A 23,758-nucleotide genomic window follows, 5' to 3' on the forward strand; every position below is an offset into this window, starting at 1 on the left:
GACTGGGCGATAGTTGGCCAATACATCTGGATCCAGGGAAGGCTTCTTCAGGAGGGGCCTCACCACCGCCTCCTTTAAGGTCGCGGGGAAGACACCCTCCCGTAAAGAAGCGTTTATAATTCCCTGGAGCCAGGCTCGTGTACCCTCCCGAGCCACCAGTACCAGCCAGGAGGGGCACGGATCCAATAAACATGTGGTCGCATTCAGCCTCCCCAGGATCCTGTCCACATCCTCGGGAGCCACAGAGTCAAACTCCTCCCATATAATCATCTCAGGACCTGCTCTCTCCACCTCCCCCTGGGGCACCCAGTTGGAGTCCAACCCCTCCCGGATCCGAGCGACTTTATCATTCAGATATTGTGCAAAATCCTCGGCCCTCCCCACCAGGTGGTACAATGGGTGAAAAGGTTGAAAAGCCCTGAACTAGATGACCTCCAAGGTCCCTTCCAACTTTATTATTATTATTATTATTATTATTATTATTATTATTATTATTATTATTATTATTATTATTATTATTATTATTATTATTATTATTATTATTATTATTATTATTATTGCTAGAAGATGTTTCTGCTTACACTGAAACTGTGGGCAAAACCTGCAACTTCATTATGCACTTGCACCAAATGTTGGGGTCCAAATCCTAACATATGTTCTTTTCGCATGATCAGAGTTTGCAGCAGGTGCGCGCGAACCCAGCTTTAAACTATTTGGTTTAAAACTGCACTTCTATTTTCCAAGCTTTCCAAGGAACCCTCCATCAATGCAGACTTCAGCTCCCAGAATTCTCAGCAATGCCCAGGGAGGGTGGCTGTGGAATTCTGGGAAATGAAGTCCATGCATAGTAGTTGGGGAATTCTGGGCGTTGAAGACCATGCACGGCGACTGAGGAATTCTGGGAATTGAAGTCCACACATCTTCAGGTTGCTGAGGTTGAGAAACACTGCTCTACTGAATAAAAGTTCTAGTGAATGAAATTAACAGGCATAAATCACATTCTTAAGAAGCTATTGCTAATATTTTACTAATTAATTGAAATCTTCCAGAATGAAAAATAAAAAAGCCCCATTGAGTGTGGGAGAAGAAGCACGCCTCTTTGAACACCTCAGCACAGTTTTCCCTTTTTAGGGGTTATATTAAGCCTGTGCATTTACTCAAGAGTAAACCCCACTCTGGAACGTAGGTTTGCAGCCTTCTCCAAATTCCCTAAATTTTAAGCTACAGGAATCCTTGGCCAGACGTAAGATCTGACTGTGACATGATTCTTTGCCTATTATGGGCTGTGTTCTTTTAAAAGAACGACTGGAGAAGATAAAAACATTAGAAATGAGACAAAATCTCACCATTGAGCCTTCACTGTTCCAAGGTTTTGCTCATTATGTGGTTACATAAATATGCATTAATCTCATTGTCTACGCTGGTTGTTTGGCTGCTATGTTTCAAGAAACACAAGATTAAAGCATAGAGAGCCAGCTGGTCTAGTGGTTAAGGCACCAAGTTAGAAAATGGAAGACTGTGAATTCAAGTCCTGACTTAACCATGAAAGCCAGCTGGGTGACTTTGGACCAATCACCAGGAGACAGTGAGTTCTAGACCCGCCTTAGGCATGAAAGCCATCTGGGTGACTATGGGCCAATCACCAGGAGACGGTGAGTTCTAGTCCCGCCTTAGGCATGAAAGCCTGTTGGGTGACTTTGAGCTAGTCACTCTCTCTTAGACAACCTCACAGGATTGTTGTGGGGAAAACAGGTGGAGGAAGATGTCTTAAGATATGTTCACCATCTTGAGTAATTTGTAAAATAATATAGGTGGGATATAAATAAATAAATAAAATAAAATGTTAAAATTAGGAAGGGTCACTAGAGGCCATCTAGTCCACATACACACCCCCAATTTAGTGCTTTTACAAGTTTTCCTGACAAATTTCTGCTTAAAAACTACCTACCACCACACACACCACACACCACCTACTTAGACCTTATCTTCCATATCTCCAATATTCTATTGATTAGCTCTTACTTTTAAAAGTGTTATCAAGATTATTTAGCTAAACTTCGCCTCCCTGCCATTTCCAATTATTGATTCCACACCTGCCCTCTCAAGCCATGATCATTAAAACTTTTATTTTTCTCTCGGGATTCTTTCCCATTTAAAAATTATGGAGGACCCCCCAAAAGCTTCTGTTTGTATGGGTTTAATTAATCAATATTTACCATATTAAAAATTGAAATGGATGCATTCGCTACCGCTACCGCTTTTCATGGCTGTTAGTTGGGATTTTAATATTGTATTTTCTTTTAAAGATAGGCTCATAAATTAATTTCATGGAGCCCTGAGCGGATCTTGTGGGATCCCCAGGGGTCTAAGGACCACACTTTAAGAAATGTGTCTCTGAGGCAGTGTTTCTCAACCTTGGCTGACTGGGGAATTCTGGGAGCTGAAGTCCACCCATCTTTAAGATGGGTATTACAATTCACCTATCTTAAAGTTGCTGGTATTTTATTTTATTTTAAAAAAAACACTGCTCCAAAGCATCACAGAATAAATGCCGTCTGACTGCTGTCCAATGGCCTTTTCAATATTGGAAGATGGCTATTTATGTCTACAACTCTGGAACATGATCCAGGCAAGATTAAGTGGTTTATGTGTCCTGGTCTAGCTAAAATTAGTCTTGGTTATGCATGGTTGGAAGCAACGCAGTTTAAGCGAAACAGACTGGGGAAGGAAAGCACAGGCCTATCACTGAATGTGGATTGATTGATATCATAGTTAAATTGAATCTCCACATTCAGAAGTAGCCTCAAAATTAAATCACTGAAATAGACTGTAAATACCTGAAATCTTTCTCCTTCAGGTAATTTTAGCAGCTGCCGGACTGAGATAATAGTGATGATGATGATGATGATGATGATGATGATGATGATGATGATGATGATGATGATGATGATGATGATGATGATGATGATAAAGTTGGAAGGGATCTTGGAGGTCATCTAGTCCAACCCCCTGCTCAGGCAGGAAACCCTATACCATTTCAGACAAATGGCTGTCCAGTCTCTTCATAAAAACTTGCAGTGTTGGAGCATTCACTGCTTCTGGAGGCAGGTTGTTCCACTGGTTAATTGTTCTAACTGTCAGGAAGTTTCTCCTTAGTTCTAGGTTGCTTCTCTCCTTGGTTAGTTTCCATCCATTGCTTCTTGTCCTGCCTTCAGGCGCTTTGGAGAATAGCTTGACTCCCTCTTATTTGTGGCAGCCCCTGAGATACTGGAACTCTGCTATCATGTCCCCTCTCGTCCTTCTCTTCATTAAACTAGACATACTAGACATATTTTGGACTTCATTAATAAAACTCCTTCTAAAGTGATGATAACTGTGCTTAGAAGCAGTCTGCCTCCCATATCCAATGCCAGCTATTTTGGGGGACATTTAGGCTGCCCAATATAAGCAGTCCATGATTTACAGCCATTCATTTAGTGACCATTTGAAGTTACAATGACACTGAAAAAAAATTAGAGCCATTTTTCACATGACCGTTGCAGCATCCCCAAGGTCACATGATCAAAATTCAGGTTGCTTGGCAACTGACTCATATTAATGACGGTTGCAATGTCCCCGGGTCACATAATCAGCTTTGGCGACCTTCTAACATGCAAGGTCAATAGGAAAACCAGATTCACTTAATAACTACTAGCTTAACAAATACAAAGATTCACTTCACAACTGTGGCTAGAAAAGTCGTAAAATGGGGCAAAACTCCCTTAACTGTCTTGCTTAGCAACAGAAAGTTGAGGACTACCTGTGTTAGAAATAGAACGTTGAATTGTTGTAAACAATACGGCCTGTGTGATGTACAGCAAGTCTCTTGACTTATGGGTGTAATTGAGCCTAGCGTTTACAGTCACAAGTCATGACACTCATAAAACAGGACCCATTTATTCTACCTTTTTTGCAGATTAGACTGATTTGTTCATATAGAAATGGCTAGTTCATGGCTAGTACAGAGAAGAGTACAGAGAAGAGCAACAAAGATGATCAGGGGACTGGAGGCTAAAACATATAAGGAACGGTTGCTGGAATTGGGTATGTCTAGTTTAGTGAAGAGAAGGACGAGGGGGGACATGATAGCAGTCTTCCAATATCTCAGGGGCTGCCCCAAAGAAGAGGGAGTCAAGCTATCCTTCAAAGCACCTGAAGGCAGGACAAGAAGCAATGGATGGAAACTAATCAAGGAGAGAAGCAACCTAGAACTAAGGAGAAACTTCCTGACAGTGAGAACAATTAACCAGTGGAACAACCTGCCTCCAGAAGTGGTGAATGCTCCAACACTGGAAGTTTTTAAGAAGAGACTGGACAGCTATTTATCTGAAATGGTATCAGGTTTCCTGCCTGAGCATGGGGTTGGACTAGAAGATCTCCAAGATCCCTTCCAACTTTTTTATTATTATTGTTGTTGTTGTTGTTGTTGTTATTATTATTATTATTATTATTATTATTATTAACCTATTGTTTTCTATGGATGTTTTTTGTCAGAAAGCTGAAGTAAATGCCATCAAAAAAAATTGTAAATCCAGAGAGTCAGTTAGATCTAGTGGTTAAAGCACCGGGCTAAATAGTGGGAGGCTGTGAGTTCAGGTCCTGTTTTTGCCATGAAAGCCAGCTGGGTGACTTTGGGCCAGTCCCTCTCTCTCAGCCCAAACCACCTCACAGGGTTGCTGTTGTGGGGAAAATATGAGGAGGAAGATGTGTTGGATATGTTTGCCACCTTGAGTTTTTTGTAAAAAAAATAATAAAAAAACTTCCAAGGATGGAGCACCCACAACGGTTGCTGGAATTGGGTATGTCTAGTTTAATGAAGAGAAGGACGAGGGGGGAAATGATAGCAGTATTCCAATATCTCAGGGGCTGCCACAAAGAAGAGGGAGTCAAGCTATTTTCCAAAGCGCCTGAAGGCAGGACAAGGAGCAACGGGTGGAAGCTAACCAACGAGAGAAGCAACCTAGAACTAAGGAGAAACTTCCTGACAGTTAGAACAATTAACCAGTGGAACTACCTGCCTCCAGAAGCAGTGAATGCTCCAACACTGGAAGTTTTAAGAAGAAACTGGACAGCCATTTGTCCAAAATGGTATAGGGTTTCCTGCCTGAGCAGGGGGTTGGACTAGATGACCTCCAAGGTCCCTTCCAACTTTATCATTATTATTATTATTATTATAAAAGTAAATATTAAACCGCAGTTATGTGACTGCAGGACACTGCAAATGGCTGTAAATGCGGCTGGTTGCCAAGAGTCCAAAATTCAGTCTTGAGATTGGGGTGGGGGGACAGCCAATAGAACTGAGTCATCAGCAGCTGTTGGGTGGTCTGTTGTAACTTTGAGGAATCACTAAGCAACCAGTCCCAAGTCAAGGACTACCTGTAAAATATTTATGAAAATTATATGCTTAGAAACAGTTTCTAAATTTCTAGTCACTTAACATTGAGAAAATCATGACTGATAAGAATGGATTGAATAAAAGTGGAAATTAAGTTTAAACAAAAATCACAAAAATAGGGTGCATGGTAAACTAATGAGATGGTGGTTATAAGAATAATATAAGCTGATAAAAATGTTATACATAGATGTTATCACTATCTGTATAAGTATGAAAAATGTCTATATTTAATCATATATTGAAAACATTAAGAATTATATTTGTTTAAGGTTGAAGGAGGAGAACACAAATGGGAGAAGGGAAGATCAAAGCAATATATTATTAATTAATATACTAATTAGGGAATTATCAAACTTAATCGTTATTGACTGTTAATTATTATTGCCGTTTCCCCCCCCCCCCCTCAAATATAGAAACCAAAACAACATGTTGTACACTAGGCACTGGAGACTGTTATTGTTAAAAACCCAGTAAAATTTAATAAATAAATAAATAAATTTCTAGTCACTTGTTTGCTCCATGGAGCAAACATGATTGGACTAAAATTATATTGGCACTCTGTGTCTCAGCAGAATTTTTTTTTCCAAAAAGGAGATGTCAGGCCTGTTAGTGGCTTTGTTTGCTAATCTCAAGGCAGAGGTATTGCAAACCACCCCATCCCTTTTGAGGCATTTCAAGAGCTTTGAGCAGGTTTGTTGACTTCACCTGCTCTTTGGCTGCAAGACCTAAGTGGTTTTCCCCAATTGTTGTAACAAGTTGTGCTAAGCTTTTTGCCATTAGGAGATGGGTGGGGCTTGGAGACGGGCCCAGAAAGGAAACAGCTTGCTTGGGCAAAGCAAATATCTGGGTAGATTATGAGGGGGTTTTCTCTCGCATTCCTTGACAGTTTTTCTTCTCACTGTAGAAATTAAGATGACTTTGGGGGATGCTTGGCACTTCATGGACTTCAATGCAGGATGAAAGATCTAAGTTTCATAGAACAAATTTGTCCGAAATGGTATAGGGCTACCTGCCTGAGCAGGGGGTTGGACTTGATGACCTCCAAGGTCCCTTCCAACTTTATCATCATCATCATCATCATCATCATCATCATCATCACCATCACCATCACCATTATTATTATTATTATTATTATTATTATTATTATTATTATTATTATTATTATTATTATTATTATTATTATTATTATATTATTATTATTATTATTATTATATCAAACCACAGTCCTCACCCGAGCAGGCACAAACGATAAGGCATAAATTACCATACAGGTTAATCCTCGACTTACAATTATTTGTTTAGTGACCATTCAAAGTTACAATGGCACTGAAAAAAGCCACTTATGTTATGATCATTTTTTATACTTACGACCATTGCAGCATCCCTGTAGTCACGTGATCAAAATTTGGGCACTTTGCAACTGACATGTATTTACAATAGTTGCAGCATCCCAGCATCCTGGGATCGCCCTTTCCCATCTTCCCAAGGAGCTTCCAACAAGAAAAGTCAATGGGGGAAGCAGGATTGGCTAAAGTTCCAGGGGTAGGCAACCTTGGCTCTTGTATGACTCGTGGACTTCAACTCCCAGAATTCCTGAGCCAGCCATGCTGAGGGGAAAGGGAGAGGTTTCCAAGCTGAGCCATGCTGGCTCAGGAATTCTGGGAGTTGAAGTCCATGAGTCATACAAGAGCCAAGGTTCCCTACCCTTCGGCTAAACGATTTTGTGATTGACTTAAGAATGGCAGTGATTTGCTTAACAACCTTGGCCAAAAAAGCTCATAAAAGCAGATATGATTCACTTAATGACCCCCTTGGTTAGCAATGAAAGAGCTGGTCCAGTGGTGGGATTCAAGTACCTGAACAACCGGTTCTCTTATTGGATGCTCCAGGCCTCTGAGGCCTAGAACGGACTTCCGGAAGTAGCATCCACACACTTCCGGCGGGCCGTTCTAGGCCTGGGAGGCCTCCTCCAGGCCTCTGAGGCCTAGACTGGACTTCCAGAAGCAGTGTGCATTCAGCTGGTTCTCTGAACTCAGCAAAATTTAGCTACCAGTTCTGCCAAACCAGTGCAGGATGAATCCCACCACTGAGCTGGTCCCAACTGTGATTGTAAATGTATATCAAGGACTACCTGTACTATTGTCATAGTGGCATCAGGGGGTTAGAAAATTCAAAATGGTGGCAGGAATTGCGTGATCCAAGCCCTGTAAAAAAAAAAGGGGGGGGGAAGGATTTCAATGACAGGGTGTGGCTGCCATCTTGCCTTTTTTGACCTCTTCCCCTCTGGATGCCTCTGTGTAACCTGAGTCCTTTAAAAAAAACATTATTGGAAGATCTGTTAGCCCAACACTAGCTCTTCAAAGGGTTGACTCTCAAATTGTTCACCATTAATAAGTGTGCAATATTCAGCTGTTGGCACTTGTGCACAACTGCTACTGGTTTACACCTTATGTGAATTTATTCTTGTCGCTTTGTTTAATTGTGACCCTACCCTGTCTCTTGGCTTAAGACCACATTGCATTTAAAAGCACTTTAACGAATGATGATAGTTTCTTCCTTATACCCTTTTTAAAGTAATGTTCTATACAGGTAATCCTTGACCTACAACAGTTCATTAAGTGACCGCTCAAAGTGACAACAGCACTGAAAAAAGTGACTTATGACTGTTTTTTACAATAACGACCACTGCAGCATCCCCTGGGTCACGTGATCAAAATTCAGATGCTTTGCAACTGACTCATATTTATGATGGTTGCACCGTTCCAGGGTCAGGTGGATCCTTTTTTGCAACTTGCGTGTTACTAATTTAACAACTGCAGTGATTCACTTAACAACCGTGGCAATAAAGATCATAAAATGAGGCAAAATTCACTTAACAAATATTTCACTCAGCAACAAAAAAATTGGGCTCCGTTGTGGTCAAGGGCTACCTGTAATATGTTGACAGGATGATTGAGAAAACTGATTTTTAAAGAGATCTAGTGAATTATATACTGACTTTTTGGAATGTAACATGCTCAGAACAAAGAGAACTTGCTTTGTACTCAGAAGATACTAAAAAGACTAGGAGATGGGAAATACTATAATTTCAGTTGCAAAGGATTGGATTTCAGAGATGTGAAATTGGCAATTTTTGAGAAAATTATATGCTTGGTTAATCAGAAAAAAGTCACATTATCTATTCCTTTGGGAAAAAATATTTGAACAGGATTGGTAAGCATTGAAAACTTACCGTAGTTTTATTTTTTTTAAGACTTACAAAATCAGCCGATATAGTTATAACGGCAGTTTTTGTGTGTTCCTTTTATGCATTTTCTTACATAAAGTTCTTTTTCCTTTCATTTTTATGTATAGTAAACTGTTTATTTTTATTTCACCTTATTTTATGTGTTTGATTGAAATGGGACCATTAAAAGTATTTGGTTTTTGAAAAAAAAATGACCTATGAAACCACATTATGGCTTAGCGTATATGTGTAAATGCTGTGTATAATGCAAAGCTATTCCAGGTAGACTTTGGCTTACGACTGTAATTAGATACATAGAAACATAGAAAACTGACAGCAAGAGGAGGGACAGAATGAAATGTGAATGGCAAAAATTAAAATAATTTTTATTTAATTTAAATAATTAAATAGAATGGTTAAACGGTCCCGAAGAGAGTTGTCCCGGTTTTATGATTGTCCAAACCACTGCCCAATCCTAAAACAATGTCAGTACAAAACTGAGCTGAGCATATTTAACAACACAGCTGCTCTCTTTTTAACTGACCTGTTGAAGCACGTTACGGGAACTCTGCTGATTGATCAAAGGGAAGGAATAAAATAAATAAAGCCTGACATCTGTTGAGCAGTGACTAACAAAAGTCATTAATGTTGAATAAATCTTCACTTTACATTTTCTCAGTTTCTCGTATTTCGATACTAAATTCATTCTTTCTTATTTTTGCTGGGAGAGGAAAAAAAACTTTAGGTTTTTTTTTTTTAAAAAGCCACAAGATACAAATGTGTGCCTAGGTTTTGTGAACGTTTTTTTCTCCTTATTAGTCCTTGACTTACAACAGCAACTGAGATCAGAATTACTGTCGCTAAGTAAGGCAGCTGTTAAGTGAGTCATGCCTACGTTTACCTTTCCTGCCATGGTTGCTAAGCAAATCACTGCACTTGTTAAGTGAACCACGTGGTCATTAAATGAATCTGGCTTCCCCCCATTGACTTTGCTTGTCGGAAGCTGGTTGGGATGGTCTCAAATGGTGATCACATGACCCCGGGATACTGCAACTGTCATAAATATATGCCAGTTGCCAAACACATAAATTTTGATTACATGACCTTGGGGATGCTGTGAAAGGTGTAAGTGTGAGACTGTAAGTCCCTTTTTTCAGTGCTATAGTAACTTTGAACGGTCACTAAATGAATGGTTGTAAGTCGAGGACTACCTGCATAGTCACAATGAACTCTTAAGCACTTGCTATCTTAAAAGAATCAAAATTGAGAGGCTGGGATAGGTTCTGTTACTGGATATTTGATTAAATTTGCTTGGGGAAGAAAAATCTGCCAAGCAATTTGTAATTCAATTCACTTAACCATGAGCCAGCAGTGTGCAGCAGCAACCAAAAAAGCTAATACAGTCCTGGGCTGTATAAACAGAGGCATAGAATCAAGATCACGCAAGGTACTAGTACCGCTTTATAAAACCCTAGTAAGACCACACATGGAACACTGCAGCCAATTTTGGTCACCATATCACAAAAAAGATGTTGAGAGTTTGAAAAAAATTCAGAGAAGAGCAACTAAGGTGATCAAAGGCCTGGAGGCTAAAACATACGAAGAACAGCTGCGGGACTTGAGTTTGGCTAGTCTAAAGAAAAGAAGAAATAGGGGAGATACGATAGCAGTGTTCTAGTATCTGAGGGGCTGCCACAAAGAAGAGGGGGTCATGTTATTCATCAAAGCGCCTGAAGGCAGGACAAGAAACAATGGTTGGAAACTGATCAAAGAGAGAAGCAACCTGGAATTAAGGAGAAACTTCCTGACAGTGAGGGCAATTAACCAGTGGAACAGCTTGCCTCCAGAAATCGTGGGTGCTCCATCACTGGAGATTTTAAAGAAGAGGCTAGACCAGGGGTAGGCAACCTTGGCTCTTTTATGACTCGTGGACTTCAACTCCCAGAATTCCTGAGCCAGCATGCTGGCTCAGGAATCCTGGGAGGTGAAGTCCACGAGTCATAAAAGAGCCAAGGTTGCCTACCCCTGGGCTAGACAGTCACTTGTCTGAGATTGTATAGGTCCGTGGTGGCGAACCTATGGCACGCGTGCCACAGGTGGCACGCAGAGCCCTCTCTGTGGGCACGGGTACCGTCACCCCAGTCCTAGGCCTTCAGCTGGGTATTATAAAACCTTTTCCCTTTAGGCCTCTGCCGCCGTGTGCAAAAAAAAAAAAGGTTCAATCAATCAATCAATTTCAACTTCTCGCAGGAAAAAAAAAGATCTCGCAAAGTTGGAATTGATTGATTGAACTGTTTAGTCCCATCCAGTCTGCCGTTACCACCGCAGCCACGCCCACCCAATGGGCCACACCCACCTGGCACCTGACGATACATACGTAGGTTTTGGGTTGCAGTTTGGGCACTCGGTCTCTAAAAGGTTCACCATCACTGGTACAGATGCAGGAGAAAAACAAAATCCTGAATATTATAGTTGGGAGGGTATGATACCAAGATAGTCATATTTGGGGTCTAACAAAATGAGACTATAGATCAGGGATGGGTCAGTCTCCTTTTTTGGCTTACCACAGCCCTTAAGTAATTTTTGGTAGTACATTTTTTCCCTCTCTCGTTTGAAAGGATCGTCTTTATGAATGTAGACGAAGCAGAAGAGAGGGGAAAAACCCATTTCAGAATTGGAGGCCTCCAGGGTTTTCCACTTTATTGACTTGTTTGATTTGAAAAGAAAAATGTGTACGTTGTCAGCAACCTATGAGAAAACGTCGCAAAAATTGCAAAATCCATCTATCAGATGAAAAAGAAATAAATAGAATTATGTGGAAATAGCTGCCATGAAAGCTCTCTTAAGGTGGACTGGTTTTATCAAAATATAATCAACGCTGGGCTACAGGTTATCCCAGGGAATAAGCTACTCTAGACGCTACACAGAGTAAATCAATCTCTCATTTACAAACACCGCCACCCCGCACCCCAATTTCTTTGAGGGTGAAGACCAGAACATAATCTGCATATGAGTTTATGTAAGTTGTTTCAGATTGCATTTGAAGATAGTGCTGAAGCAGGCAAGGGGAGATGAGGGATTTAAAAAGTCAAATATTCATTCATTCATTCATTCATTCATTCATTCATTCATTCATTCATTCATTCATTGGATTTTATCCTGCCTTTATTAATTTATTAATAACACAAGGCAGCAAACATAAATAATACTCCTTCCTCTTCCTATTTTCCCCACAACAACACTGTGAGGTGGGTTGGGCTGAGAGAGAAGGACTGGCTCAAAGTCACCCAATTGGCTTTCATGTCTAAAGTGGGACTAGAACTCACAATCTCCTGCATGATTGGCCCTAAGTCACCCAGCTGGCTTTCATGCGTAAGCCAAGACTGGAACTCACCATCTCCTGGCAATTGGCCCAAAGTCACCCAGCTGGCTTTCATGCCTAAAGTGGGACTAGAACTCACCGTCTCCTGGTGATTGGCCCAAAGTCACCCCATCGTCTTTCCTGCCTAAAGTGGGACTAGAACTCACTGTCTCCTGGTTTCTAAGCCAGCTCCTTAACCACTACAACAAATGCCTCTTACTACTTGAGATTACAGAATACAGATCGTCCTTAATTTATGACCACAATCGAGCCCAAAATTTTTGTTGCTAAGCGAGACCGTTGCTAAATGAATTTTGCCCCATTTAACGACCTTTCTTGCCACAGGTGTTAAGTGAATCGTTGCAGTTCTTAAGTTAGTAACATGTTGGGTTGAGTGAATCTGGCTTCCCCATTGACCTTGCTTGTGAGAAAGTTGCAGATCACCTGATCCCACATGAGCTGCAACCATCACAAGTATGAATCAGCTGTCAAGCATCTGAGTTTTGATCAAGGGACCAGGAGATTCTGCTGTAAATGTGAAAAACGGTCCTAAGTCATTTTTTTCAGTGCCGTTGAAACTAAACGAATGAAACGGTCACTAAGTGATCTGTTGTAAGTCGAGGACTAGCTGTAGATATCTGCCCATTTTACAGGTGTGGCATGGCACTCATAAAAGGGGATGAAGCATCGACGGCATGGCCTCCATCTCCATCTTGCCTTTTTTTTATCCACCACTCTGTCCCACAAAAATCCCTGATGTTGGGAGCAGGTTTTGTAATAATAATAATAATAATAATAATAATAATAATAATAATAATAATAATAATAATAATAATAATAATAATAATAATAATAAAGTTGGAAGGGACCTTGGAGGTCATCTAGTCCAACCCCCTGCTCAGACATGAAACCTTATACTATTTCAGACAAATGGCTGTCCAGTCTCTTCTTAAAAACTTCCAGTGTTGGAGCATTCACAGCTTCTGGAGGCAAGTTGTTCCACTGGTTAATTGTTCTAACTGTCAGGAAGTTTTTCCTTAGTTCTAGGTTGCTTCTCTCCTTGATTAGTTTCCATCCGTTGCTTCTTGTCCTGCCTTCAGGGGCTTTGGAGAATAGCTTGACTCCCTCTTCTTTGGGGCAGCCCCTGAGATATTGGAACACGGCTATCACGTCCCCCCTCGTCCTTCTCTTCCTTTTGTATTGTTTTGAAGCACCCTGAGCTTATTTTAGACTCAAAGGCACCACCATTTGCATCTGAGAATAGCAGGAATCCATGCAATAGGTGGAAAGAGGTGGAAAGAAAGTTGGAGGGGACCGTGTGCCCATTCCTCGGTCTATGATCTGTTAATAAGTTTTGGTAAACAAGCCCAGATTAGACAGGGATCTTCCCCAAGGAGGATGCAAACTATGTTGAAATCACTATGGCCGAGTAGCTGGGAACAGAGCTAACAAGTTTTCGTTTACTGAGACAATTATTATTTAGCATATGATGAGAACTTGACAGAAGAGAAGTAAACATATCCAAAAACCTTCCTTCATATGACCCTGTAATCCAGGGGTCTTCAAACTTGGCCCTTTTATGTCTTGTGGACTTCAACTCCCAGAATTCCTCAGCCAGGCATGTGTGCTTGGCTGAGGAATTCTGGGAGTTGAAGTCCACAAGTTATAAAAGGGCCAAGTTTGAAGGCCCCTGCTGTAATCCCTTAATTTGGGGTAGAGTCAAGGCAACTAGATGAAGCTGGGCATTTACTGGCTGAATGCCCTTCCTGACTCCTATGTGGAGTTCGCAGAAGATATTTTTTCTTTGCACCCTGATAGAGAAAGATCTGCCACTACCTAGGACTGAACTCTCAAACTTCGGAGTGGGAGGCGAGAGTCTTCACCACTAGGCCACCACACTGCTCATAAGTAAAGATATATACACAATCCGCATAATTATATGCAGAATGTCTATGGGGTTATCGCAGTGGCCTCATAATCGGATGTCCAAGTTAGCTATCCAGGCGATCGCCTCTGGTGTTGCTTTGTGCAGATCTTCTAGGGAACCAGAGAACACACATCACGGGCAATTTTGCACAATATGTTTAATTGTTTGCATTATCAGCACCACAATCACAACAAGGGGAATCTTTCTGATACAGGGCAGAGCCACTTCTTCCAATATCACACCTAATTCTGTTCGGTTTTGACCAGACAGAGCGAGGCAGATCTAAACCGAGACAACGAACGGCTTCCTGAAGGCCACACAACGTGGACTTTCCTAGTATTGTCACATTTGATCAATGGCATAGGTTTTCTTGTATTTTAATTGGACTTTTTTTTTTTAACATGATGCGAATGGTTTATCAAAACATTGCAGACTGGAAAAGCACCCAACCGCATAAGTTCACCAGCGTTCAGCATTCAATTCTTCAACCTGGAGACAAATTAGTTTCAGGAATGCATTAACCCCTCCGCCTCACTTTCTCCTGTGTGTAAATACAGACATATTCTCCCTCTTGCTCCAACCCTCACACACACACACACACACACACATTTTGTCATTCTCTTGCACCAGCTCCAATTTGCTGAACCTTCATATGTTCCCCATTACGCCCCTTGGCACGTGTTGGGGGTGAGTGTGCACGCTGGGCCATAAATTCCCTTAATGAGGATCGGTGCAGAAAGAGTGGAATCTACCAAGGGGGCAGGCAAGAGGTGTGGGGGAGACGAAAAGGAAAGCGGGGGTTAAGGGAGAGGACGCAGGGGGAGAAGGGGAGGCAGAGCAGGTGGGTCTGCGGTGCTATAAAACCAGAACTATAAATCTTACATTTCTGAGAATGGCGGTGGCATGGTGGAAAACCTTGGAAAAAGTCAAGTTTCTGCTCAGGGGCGTCCGTTGGGTTGAATCTCAGCTCTTCGGGGGCCTCTTCTGTTTTTTAACTCCTGAAAGGTACAGTTTCCTTGAGTGATGGGAAGCCCACAGAATGGGGCCGAAGAGCAGGAGCGAAGGCTTAGCAGATGAAAAAGTAGGGCTTGCTGGAGAGAGACGGAGATAAGTGGCAAAGCCTTTGATGTGTTTATTACTGGAATTATTAGCAATATTTATAGCACATCCTGTAAGGGTTTCTCACTCTGGTTTCCAAAAGGAGCAAATTATTGCCTCGGTACAGCTGTGCTAAAGATTGGCTCCGATGCCCAGAATCCATCAAAGGAGGAGAAGATAATCCTTGTGTAGGTTATTGTGCCAGAATGAATGGAAGTCGTGTGTCATTCCAGCATGCAGTCATTCGTCCTGTTCACAGTTAACTCAACCAGCCACTTACCCAGTTACAGCAATTTGTTAAAAGATAGAATCATAGGGCTGGAAGAGACCTCAGAGGTCTTCTAGTCCAACCCCCTGCTCAAGGGAGGGTCAAATGGTTGTCGGTCTATTTTTGAAAACTTCCAGGGATGGAGCACCCACAACGGTTGCTGGAATTGGGTATGTCTAGTTTAACGAAGAGAAGGACGAGGGGGGACATTATAGCAGTGTTCTAATATCTCAGGGGCTGCCACAAAGAAGAGGGAGTCAAGCTATTCTCCAAGGCGCCTGAAGGCAGGACAAGAAATAATTGATGGAAACTAATCAAGGAGAGAAGCAACCTAGAACTAAGGAGAAACTTCCTGACAGTTAGAACAATTAACCAGTGGAACAACCTGCCTCCAGAGGCGGTGAATGCTCCAACACTGGAAGTTTTTAAGAGGCTGAACAGCCATTTGTCTGAAATGGTATAAGGCAGTGATGGCGAATCTTTTAGAGACCAAGTGCCCAAACTGCAACCCAAAACCCACTTATTTATTGCCGGGTGCCAGGTGGGCGTGACCCACTGGGTGGGCGTGGCTGTGGTGGTCATGGCAGATTGGGTGGGTGTGGCCAAGGTGGGCGTGATCACCTCGATGTTGCTCGTGGGGAGGGACGCCTGTGGGGGCCGGGCAGGGTTGGGGGAGATCCAGGGGGTCTCTGGCAGGTGGGGTGGTGGGCAGGAGGCTTGTCCTGCGGGGTGAGGCGAGGCAAGGTGAGGCAGGGTGGAGATGCCATTGTCACCGGGCAAGGTGAGGCAGGGGCCCGGGCAGCTGCTGCCTGACACCATCAGCCCCTGCACACAGAGGCCAGCGAGCGCATGGGTGCTGGGATGCATCTGGCCATGTGGGACCTCGGCAAGTTAGCGGGTGGCTGGTTGAAGAGGGACGGTTGCCATCTCTGGGGCATGGCACATCTGAGTGCCACCTCTGGCACGCGTGCCATAGGTTCGCCACCACTGGTATAGGGTTTCTTGCCTGAGCAGAAACTAGATGACCTCCAAGGTCCCTTCCAACTTTATTATTATTATTGTTGTTGTTGTTGTTGTTGTTGTTATTATTATAACTCCTGAAGACAAGCTATCCCTTTGATTAATTGCTCTCACTGTCAGAAAATTTATCCTTACTTAAAGGTTGGTTCTCTCATTAACAAGCTTCCACCCACTGCTTCTTGTCCTGCTCTCTGGGGCCTTGGAGAATAAGTCAAACCCCTTTTCTTTGTGACAGCCCCCTCAAGTACTGGAAGACAGTTATTATGACCGGCAACTCTGTCACTAAGCGATGCAGCTATAAAGTGAAATATTGCATGACTGTGCCCAAATGAGGACATCAGTTCAGATGCGGTCCTTAAGCAAATTGCCCCCAGTCACTACCGTACAACGACAACATCACTGAAGCACAATTTGTAATTTCCTGCCAGCTTGCCCATTGACTTTGCCTGTCAGAAGCCAGCTGTGAAGATCACAAATGCTAATCGTGTAACAGTGGGATGCTGTGACCTATAAGTGCACAATTCTTGTCAAGCGCCTGAATGGTGATCCTGTGACTGCAGGGACACTGCGACAGCCAGAAGTTCAAGGTTTAGTCATCAATCTACTTTCACAGCTCCCGTGTAAGTTTGAACAATCACCGAACGAGGCAGCTGTTAACTGAGGACTATTCGATTGTGTTTGTGCAATGTGTTAATGTTATGCATACAGTTAAAGTTGTGTGAAGTCAGCCATTGGGTAAAGGAGGGAAACACTTTGTAATTCCCCCTCTTGATGTCAGCACATGACCCTCTCCACCTCCTGTAATAAGGAAATTACAAAATTGAACCGACAAATTCCATAAATACAAAAAAAGGCACATGTATGGAAATCACAAATAAAAATGATATGGATTACTCCTTTGGAAGATGTCTGTGGAGATTCTCAGTCAACCAGGTCACGGTTGATTTTCTTTGAAGACATTTCGCTTCTCATCCAAGAAGCTTTTTCAGTTCTGACTGGATGGTGGGGAATGGGACGATTCATATTCCTTGCCAGAGCTTTTTTTTCTCATAGAACGCCCAGAATGGAGTTCCGGCACCTTTTTTGGATGGAACCTTATAGGGTAGGCAAGGCGGGTTGTATGACATGTGTGAGTTCCGGCACCTTTTTTTTTTTTTAGAAAAAAAGCACTGTTCCTTGCAGAGAGAGAGAGAGATGGCTTTTTGCATTCCTTTAGAGCAGAGGTCTTCAAACTTGGTCCTTTTATGACTTGTGGACTTCAACTCCCAGAATTCCTCAGCCAGGTGGTCTTCAAACTTGGCCCTTTTATGACTTATGGACTTCAGCTCCCAGAATTCCTCAGCCAGGCACGTGTGCCTGGCTGAGGAATTCTGGGAGTTGAAGTCCACAAGTCATAAAAGGGCCCAGTTTGAAGATCCCTGTTTTAGAGAGTTGTTCAGGCCATTTGGAGGTGTTCTGTATCCTCAGGATCACCTGAGTAATGAAAATGTGTGTGGAGCCTTCTTGCACTAATCAGGTGACCTTGAGGACACAGAAAATCTCCAAATGCCCTGAACGACTCTCTAAAACGGGTGTCAAACTGCCAGCCCACGGGCCGTTTGCATCACGCGGAAGCCACGCCCACTCCAGCTCTGGCAATGCGAAAAAAAAGTCGCAATACGTTGTGACACATCACGTGACAAAGCGAGTTTGACACCCATGCTCTAAAACGGGTAGTCAACCTTGGCTCTTTTATGACTCGTGGACTTCAACTCCCAGAATTCCTGAGCCAGCTAAGCTAAGCTGGCTCAGGAATTCTGGGAGTTGAAGTCCACAAGTCATAAAAGAGCCAAGGTTGACTACCCCTGCTCTAAAAGAATGCAAACAACCAGCTGCAAATAATCTGCAACGAATATAAATCCTTCCATTCCCCACCATCTAGTCCAGTGTTTCTCAACCTTGACAATTTTAAGGCATGTGGACTTCAACTCCCAGAATTCCACAGCCAGCATTGCTGGCTGTGGAATTCTGGGAGTTGAAGTCCACATGCCTTAAAATTGTCAAGGTTGAGAAACACTGATCTAGTCAGAGCTGAAGAAGCTTCTTGGATGAGAAGTGAAATGTCTTCAAAGAAAAACAAGAAAGTCCAGTTGCTTCCTTTTGAAGATCTTGGCTATTCCTTGTCATCTCTCACTTCCTCTTAATCTGAGGTTTGAGGTTCACTTCTTCCACAATACATTCTCATTCCACGGATACTGAGAGGTCTGGGCCCCCAATGGGTAGCAATACATTCCCCCAATCCCTAAAATTTCCCCTAAGATTCCTTGCACTTTGCAAACATGTGTTCCCTTAAACCAATTGGTTTGATTAGGGTTCCTCAATCCCGCCTGCAAAAAACCAGACGACCCTCAGAGGTCAATAAAGAAATAAAGTTCTATGCATTTCCTTGCTGCCATCTAGTGGCTGACTGACGCTTTGCAGCTCAGATCTGGTAATCTGAGGTGTGATGCCATCTGCTTGTGTGTCTGTGTTTGTGGGACCTTGGGATAGAGCAGGGGTAGGCAACCTTGGCTCTTTTATGACTGGTGGACTTCAACTCCCAGAATTCCTGAGCCAGCATGGCTCAGCATGGAAACCTCTCCCTTTTCCCTCAGCATGGCTGGCTCAGGAATTCTGGGAGTTGAAGTCCACGAGTCATAAAAGAGCCAAGGTTGCCTTCCCCTGGGATAGAGGAAGAAGAGCTTCAAACAGGACAATTGGCATGGGAAAAGTCTCTCAGCCCACAGAAGGAGGGAAGCATCTGAGAAGGGACCCTCCCTAGTTTTCCAGAGAGCAAAAGGAAAAGAGGAGAGAAATACTTTCAAGTCTTGCAAGATTCTACACTTCCATCTCCTTTTGCAACAATTTCTCTTTCAGTCCCGTCTATCCCAAATAACCATTGCATGAAAATCAGGATATAAAACCATTAACCCATCTGTTCATCCAACCATCCATCTAACAAAGGAAAGTAAACTATTTACAACGATTGCAGTCTCGCCCCAATGTATTTAACTCTTCATGTTTCATCATCTTTTACAAAAGCAATTTGGAAGGAAGTTTTGCAGGAAATCTAGGGGGGACACCCCCAGGTTTTTAGGGGTCACCCACAATTTTAAGGGCTTGCATTGTTCAGTTCTACCTTAAGGGAGTACCGATGGAATATTCCTTCTTAGAGGCAGCCAACAATATACAGGTAGTCCTCGATGTATAACCGCAATTGAGCCCAAAATGTATGTTGATAAGGGAATTTTGATCCATTTTACGACCTTCCTTGCCATAGTTGTTAAGTGAATCACTGCAGTGGATACGTTAGTAACAGGGTTGTTAAGTGAATCTGGCTTCCCCATTGACTTTGCTCGTCAGAAGGCCACGAAAGGGGATCTTTCCTTTTCCCTCTATACACCATACCTTTTTTTTTCTTTTCCCTCACCCTACTTTTTTATTGCTTTTTTGGATTTCTTTTTGTATTTTATATTTTGACAAACCAATAAAAGTTTGAAACGTAAAAGGTAATCACAGAGAAGAGCAACAAAGATGATCAGGGGACTGGACGCTAAAGCATATAAGGAACGGTTGCTGGAATTGGGTATGTCTAGTTTAATGAAGAGAAGGACGAGGGGGGACAGGAGAGCAGTGTTCCAGTATCTCAGGGGCTGCCCCAAAGAAGAGGGAGTCAAGCTATTCTCCAAAGCGCCTGAAGGCAGGACAAGAAGCAGCGGATGGAAACTAACCAAGGAGAGAAGCAACCTAGAACTAAGGAGAAACTTCCTCACAGTGAGAACAATTAACCAGTGGAACAACCTGCCTCCAGAAGCGGTGAATGCCCCAACACTGGAAGTTTTTAAGAAGAGACTGGACAGCCATTTGTCCAAAATGGTATAGGGCAGTGATGGCGAACCTTTTAGAGACCGAGTGCCCAAACTGCAACCCAAAACCACTTATGTATCCTTGGGTGCCGGGTGGGTGTGGCCCATTGGGTGGGTGTGGCCCATTGGGTGGGCGTGGCTGCAGTGGTAACAGCAGACTGGGTGGGACTAAAAAGTTCAATCAATCAATTCCAACTTTGCAAGATTTTTTTTTCCCGCGAGAAGTTGAAATTAACTGATTGATTGAACCTTTTTTTTTTTTTTGCACAAGGCAGCGGAGGCCTAAAGCAAAAAGGTTTTATAAAACCCAGCTGAAGGCCTAGGACTGGGGCGACGGCGCCCGTGCCCATAGAGAGGGCTCTGAGTGCCGCCTCTGGCACCCGTGCCATAGGTTCGCCACCACTGGTATAGGGTTTCCTGCCTGAGCAGGGGGTGGACTAGATGATCTCCAAGGTCCCTTCCAACTTTTATTATTATTATTATTATTATTATTATTATTATTATTATTATTATTATTATTATTATTATTATTATAGACATGTCTCTGGGACACTGCGACCGTCATCAATATGAGTCAGTTGCCAAGTGTTTGAATTTTGATCATGTGACTGTGGGGATGCTGTGTGAAAAACGGTCATAAGTCACTTTTTACAGAGCTGTTGTAACTTCGGTCACTAAACGAAGTGTTGGAAGTTGAGGACTACCCTTATGTGCCTATCCCTTTTTCTCTCTTTCACATGCCACCCTTTCCTTTTCAATCCTTGTTTCTTTTACCTGCACCCACAGCCCCAACATATTTATAGGAGGGGAAAACATTCTTTAAAAACCAACAGCTAAAGATCCTCAGAGTAGCATCAGTGTTACGAAGGCAATGCTCAGCCTCCATGAAGGAAACCTGGCCTCAGTTCTGAGCCTCTTGGCTTAATCATTAGCACATCATCCCTCGTCTTCCGGCTGCAAATTCCCTTATTACGCTGAAAAATGAGGCATCTGCCGTAAAATCAGATTTAAGCCCATGGGCTCCGTGGGGGAAGGGTTTACATTTGCTTGATGTCCCCGCAGGCTAAGGGTGGGAGAGCATGGGATGGCACCAGGGTGGCGCAGACTGTGGGAGGCCTTCGAAGCCCCCCGCAGGTTGGTGCTTAAGCTGACTGGGGGCCTGCTGGGGGCCCAAATGGGAATGCAGAGACACCCTGCTGGCTTCCGCCTTGCAGTATGGAGATTTTGGCATATTGAACAGATGTGGACGATCGGGTGCCGAGTACCAAGCATTCCTGGGTGATTAAGCCACAATTTTCAAAGGTCCTCGGGCCACCCCCAAAGACAGAGGAAGCTTGCAAAGAATGCCCAGTTATCGTTCTTGTCCTGAGCCAAGTGAAAAATGAAGGGGAAGCTTGTGATGATCCGGAAGCTGACCCGTCTGGCACACGGAGTGATACAGTTGTAACATCACCGATAGTGAACTGGAAGCCACTTCCAGAGCCTTGTAATAATAATAATAATAATAATAATAATAATAATAATAATAATAATAATAATAATAATAATAATAATAATAATAATAATAATAATAATAATAATAATAGAAATAGAAATAGAAATAGAAATAGAAATAGAAATAGAAATAGAAATAGAAAGACTGTGGCAAAAGCAAGCAAAGGTAGTACCAATAGTAATAGGCGCCTTGGGTGCAATCCCAAAACAACTGGAGCACCACTTGAACACCATTGGCACTGACAAATTAGCTATTAGTCAATTGCAAAAGGCGGCTTTACTGGGAACAGCTTCCATCCTGCGACAATATCTGTAATACCATCAAACATCCACATCTGCCTATCCCAGGTCCTGGGTAAGGACTCGATAGGTAGACAAAATGCCAAATCCAGTCTGAACATCTGGCTGACTGTGCGATGATCAATAATAATAATAATAATAATAATAATAATAATAATAATAATAATAATAATAATAATAATAATAATAATAATAATAATAATAAGATGAACTGCATGGGTTTTGGTTGAAACATCTAACTGTTATACATCCACTCATTGCCAAACAGTTCAACAATATACTACAAGGAGGAGAAATTGAAAAGTGGCTAACAACTGGGAAAACCTATCTAATAATGAAAAATCCAGCAAAAGGGGCAACACCAGGCAACTACAGGCCAATTACCTGCTTACCAACAACTTTNTTGCTCTACTTCTATTTGCAAATTTTTGTATTTTGTGATTTTCTCCAGTTCTTTCTCTTCCATTCTGCAATCTCCAGGTACTGCAATCTCCACTAACCAGATATTTTTGTCTTTCTTATAAATAATTTTAGGTCTGGGGTATTATGTGGCATGTGTTTGTTTGTTTGTTTGTTTGTTTGTTTGTTTGTTTGTTTGTTTGTTTGTTTGTTTGTTTGTTTGTTTGTTTGTTTGTTTGTTTGTTTGTTTGTTTGAATAATAAAGATCCAGAGCACTTTAGCTTCTTAAATTTTTATTACTTTGCCTATTTTGTTGTCTCACCAGTTCTTCCTTGCAGGCAACTAGTATATCAATAATAAAGTTGAAAGGGACCTTGGAGATCATCTAGTCCAACCCCCTGCTCAGGCAGGAAACCCTATACCATTTCAGACAAATGGTTGTCCAGTCTCTTCTTAAAAACTTCCAGTGTTGGAGCATTCACAACTTCTGGAGGCAGGTTGTTCCATTGATTTAATAGTTCTAGCTGTCAGGAAATTTCTCCTTAGTTCTAAGTTGCTTCTCTCCTTGATTAGTTTCCATCCATTGCTTCTTGTCCTGCCTTCAGGTGCTTTGGAGAATAGCTTGACTCCCTCTTCTTTGTGGCAACCCCTGAGATATTGGAACACTGCTATCATGTCACCCCTCGTCCTTCTCTTCATTAAATTAGACATACCCAATTAGAGCAACCATTCCTTACATATTTTAGCCTCCAGTCCACTAATCATCTTTGTTGCTCTTCTCTGTACTCTTTCTAGAGTGTCAACTTCTTTTTTACATCATGGTGACCAAAACTGGATGCAGTATTCCAAGTGTGGCCTTACCAAGGCATTATAAAGTGGTATTAACATATAATAATAATAATAATAATAATAATAATAATAATAATAATAATAATAATAATAATAATAATAATAATAATAATAATAATAATAGATGTATGGTGTGGTAGCTGATGTATGGTGTGGTAGCTGATGTAGTACAACAGCATCTAATTGAAAACGATCTCTTTCCACCTGAGCAGAAAGGAAACCGACCCAATAGCAGAGGAACAAAAGATCAACTCCTAATAGACAAAATGATTTTGGAAAACTGCAAGAAAAGGAAGACTAACCTGAATGTGGCATGGATTGACTACAAAAAGGCATTTGACTCTCTGCCACATGACTGGATAATCAGGTGCCTAGAAATAATAGGAGTCAGTAGAAACATCAGAAAATTTGTGCAAAGATCGATGGCACAATGGAAGACACAGTTGCAGGTCACTGGTGAGAGACTGGGAGAGGTTAACATCAAGAGAGGAATATTTC

At 42.2% G+C, this 23,758-nt stretch overlaps 1 protein-coding gene across 1 annotated transcript in view; it reads right to left on the reverse strand.

Annotated features, from left to right (window-relative positions):
- Positions 1 to 21,668, reverse strand: part of CRLF1 (cytokine receptor like factor 1) — an 81,998-nt gene extending 60,330 nt beyond the window's left edge. Inside the window, exon 1 of the mRNA XM_015810683.1 lies at positions 21,635 to 21,668. Within this exon, the coding sequence (XP_015666169.1) occupies positions 21,635 to 21,668 (34 nt within the window). The remainder of the gene's footprint in view (positions 1 to 21,634) is intronic.
- Between the last annotated feature and the right edge of the window lie 2,090 nt (positions 21,669 to 23,758).

The sequence above is a fragment of the Protobothrops mucrosquamatus genome, unplaced genomic scaffold (assembly GCF_001527695.2).
Source record: "Protobothrops mucrosquamatus isolate PMUCROS unplaced genomic scaffold, P.Mucros_1.0 scaffold14, whole genome shotgun sequence".
Classification (NCBI taxonomy): Eukaryota; Metazoa; Chordata; class Lepidosauria; order Squamata; family Viperidae; genus Protobothrops; species Protobothrops mucrosquamatus.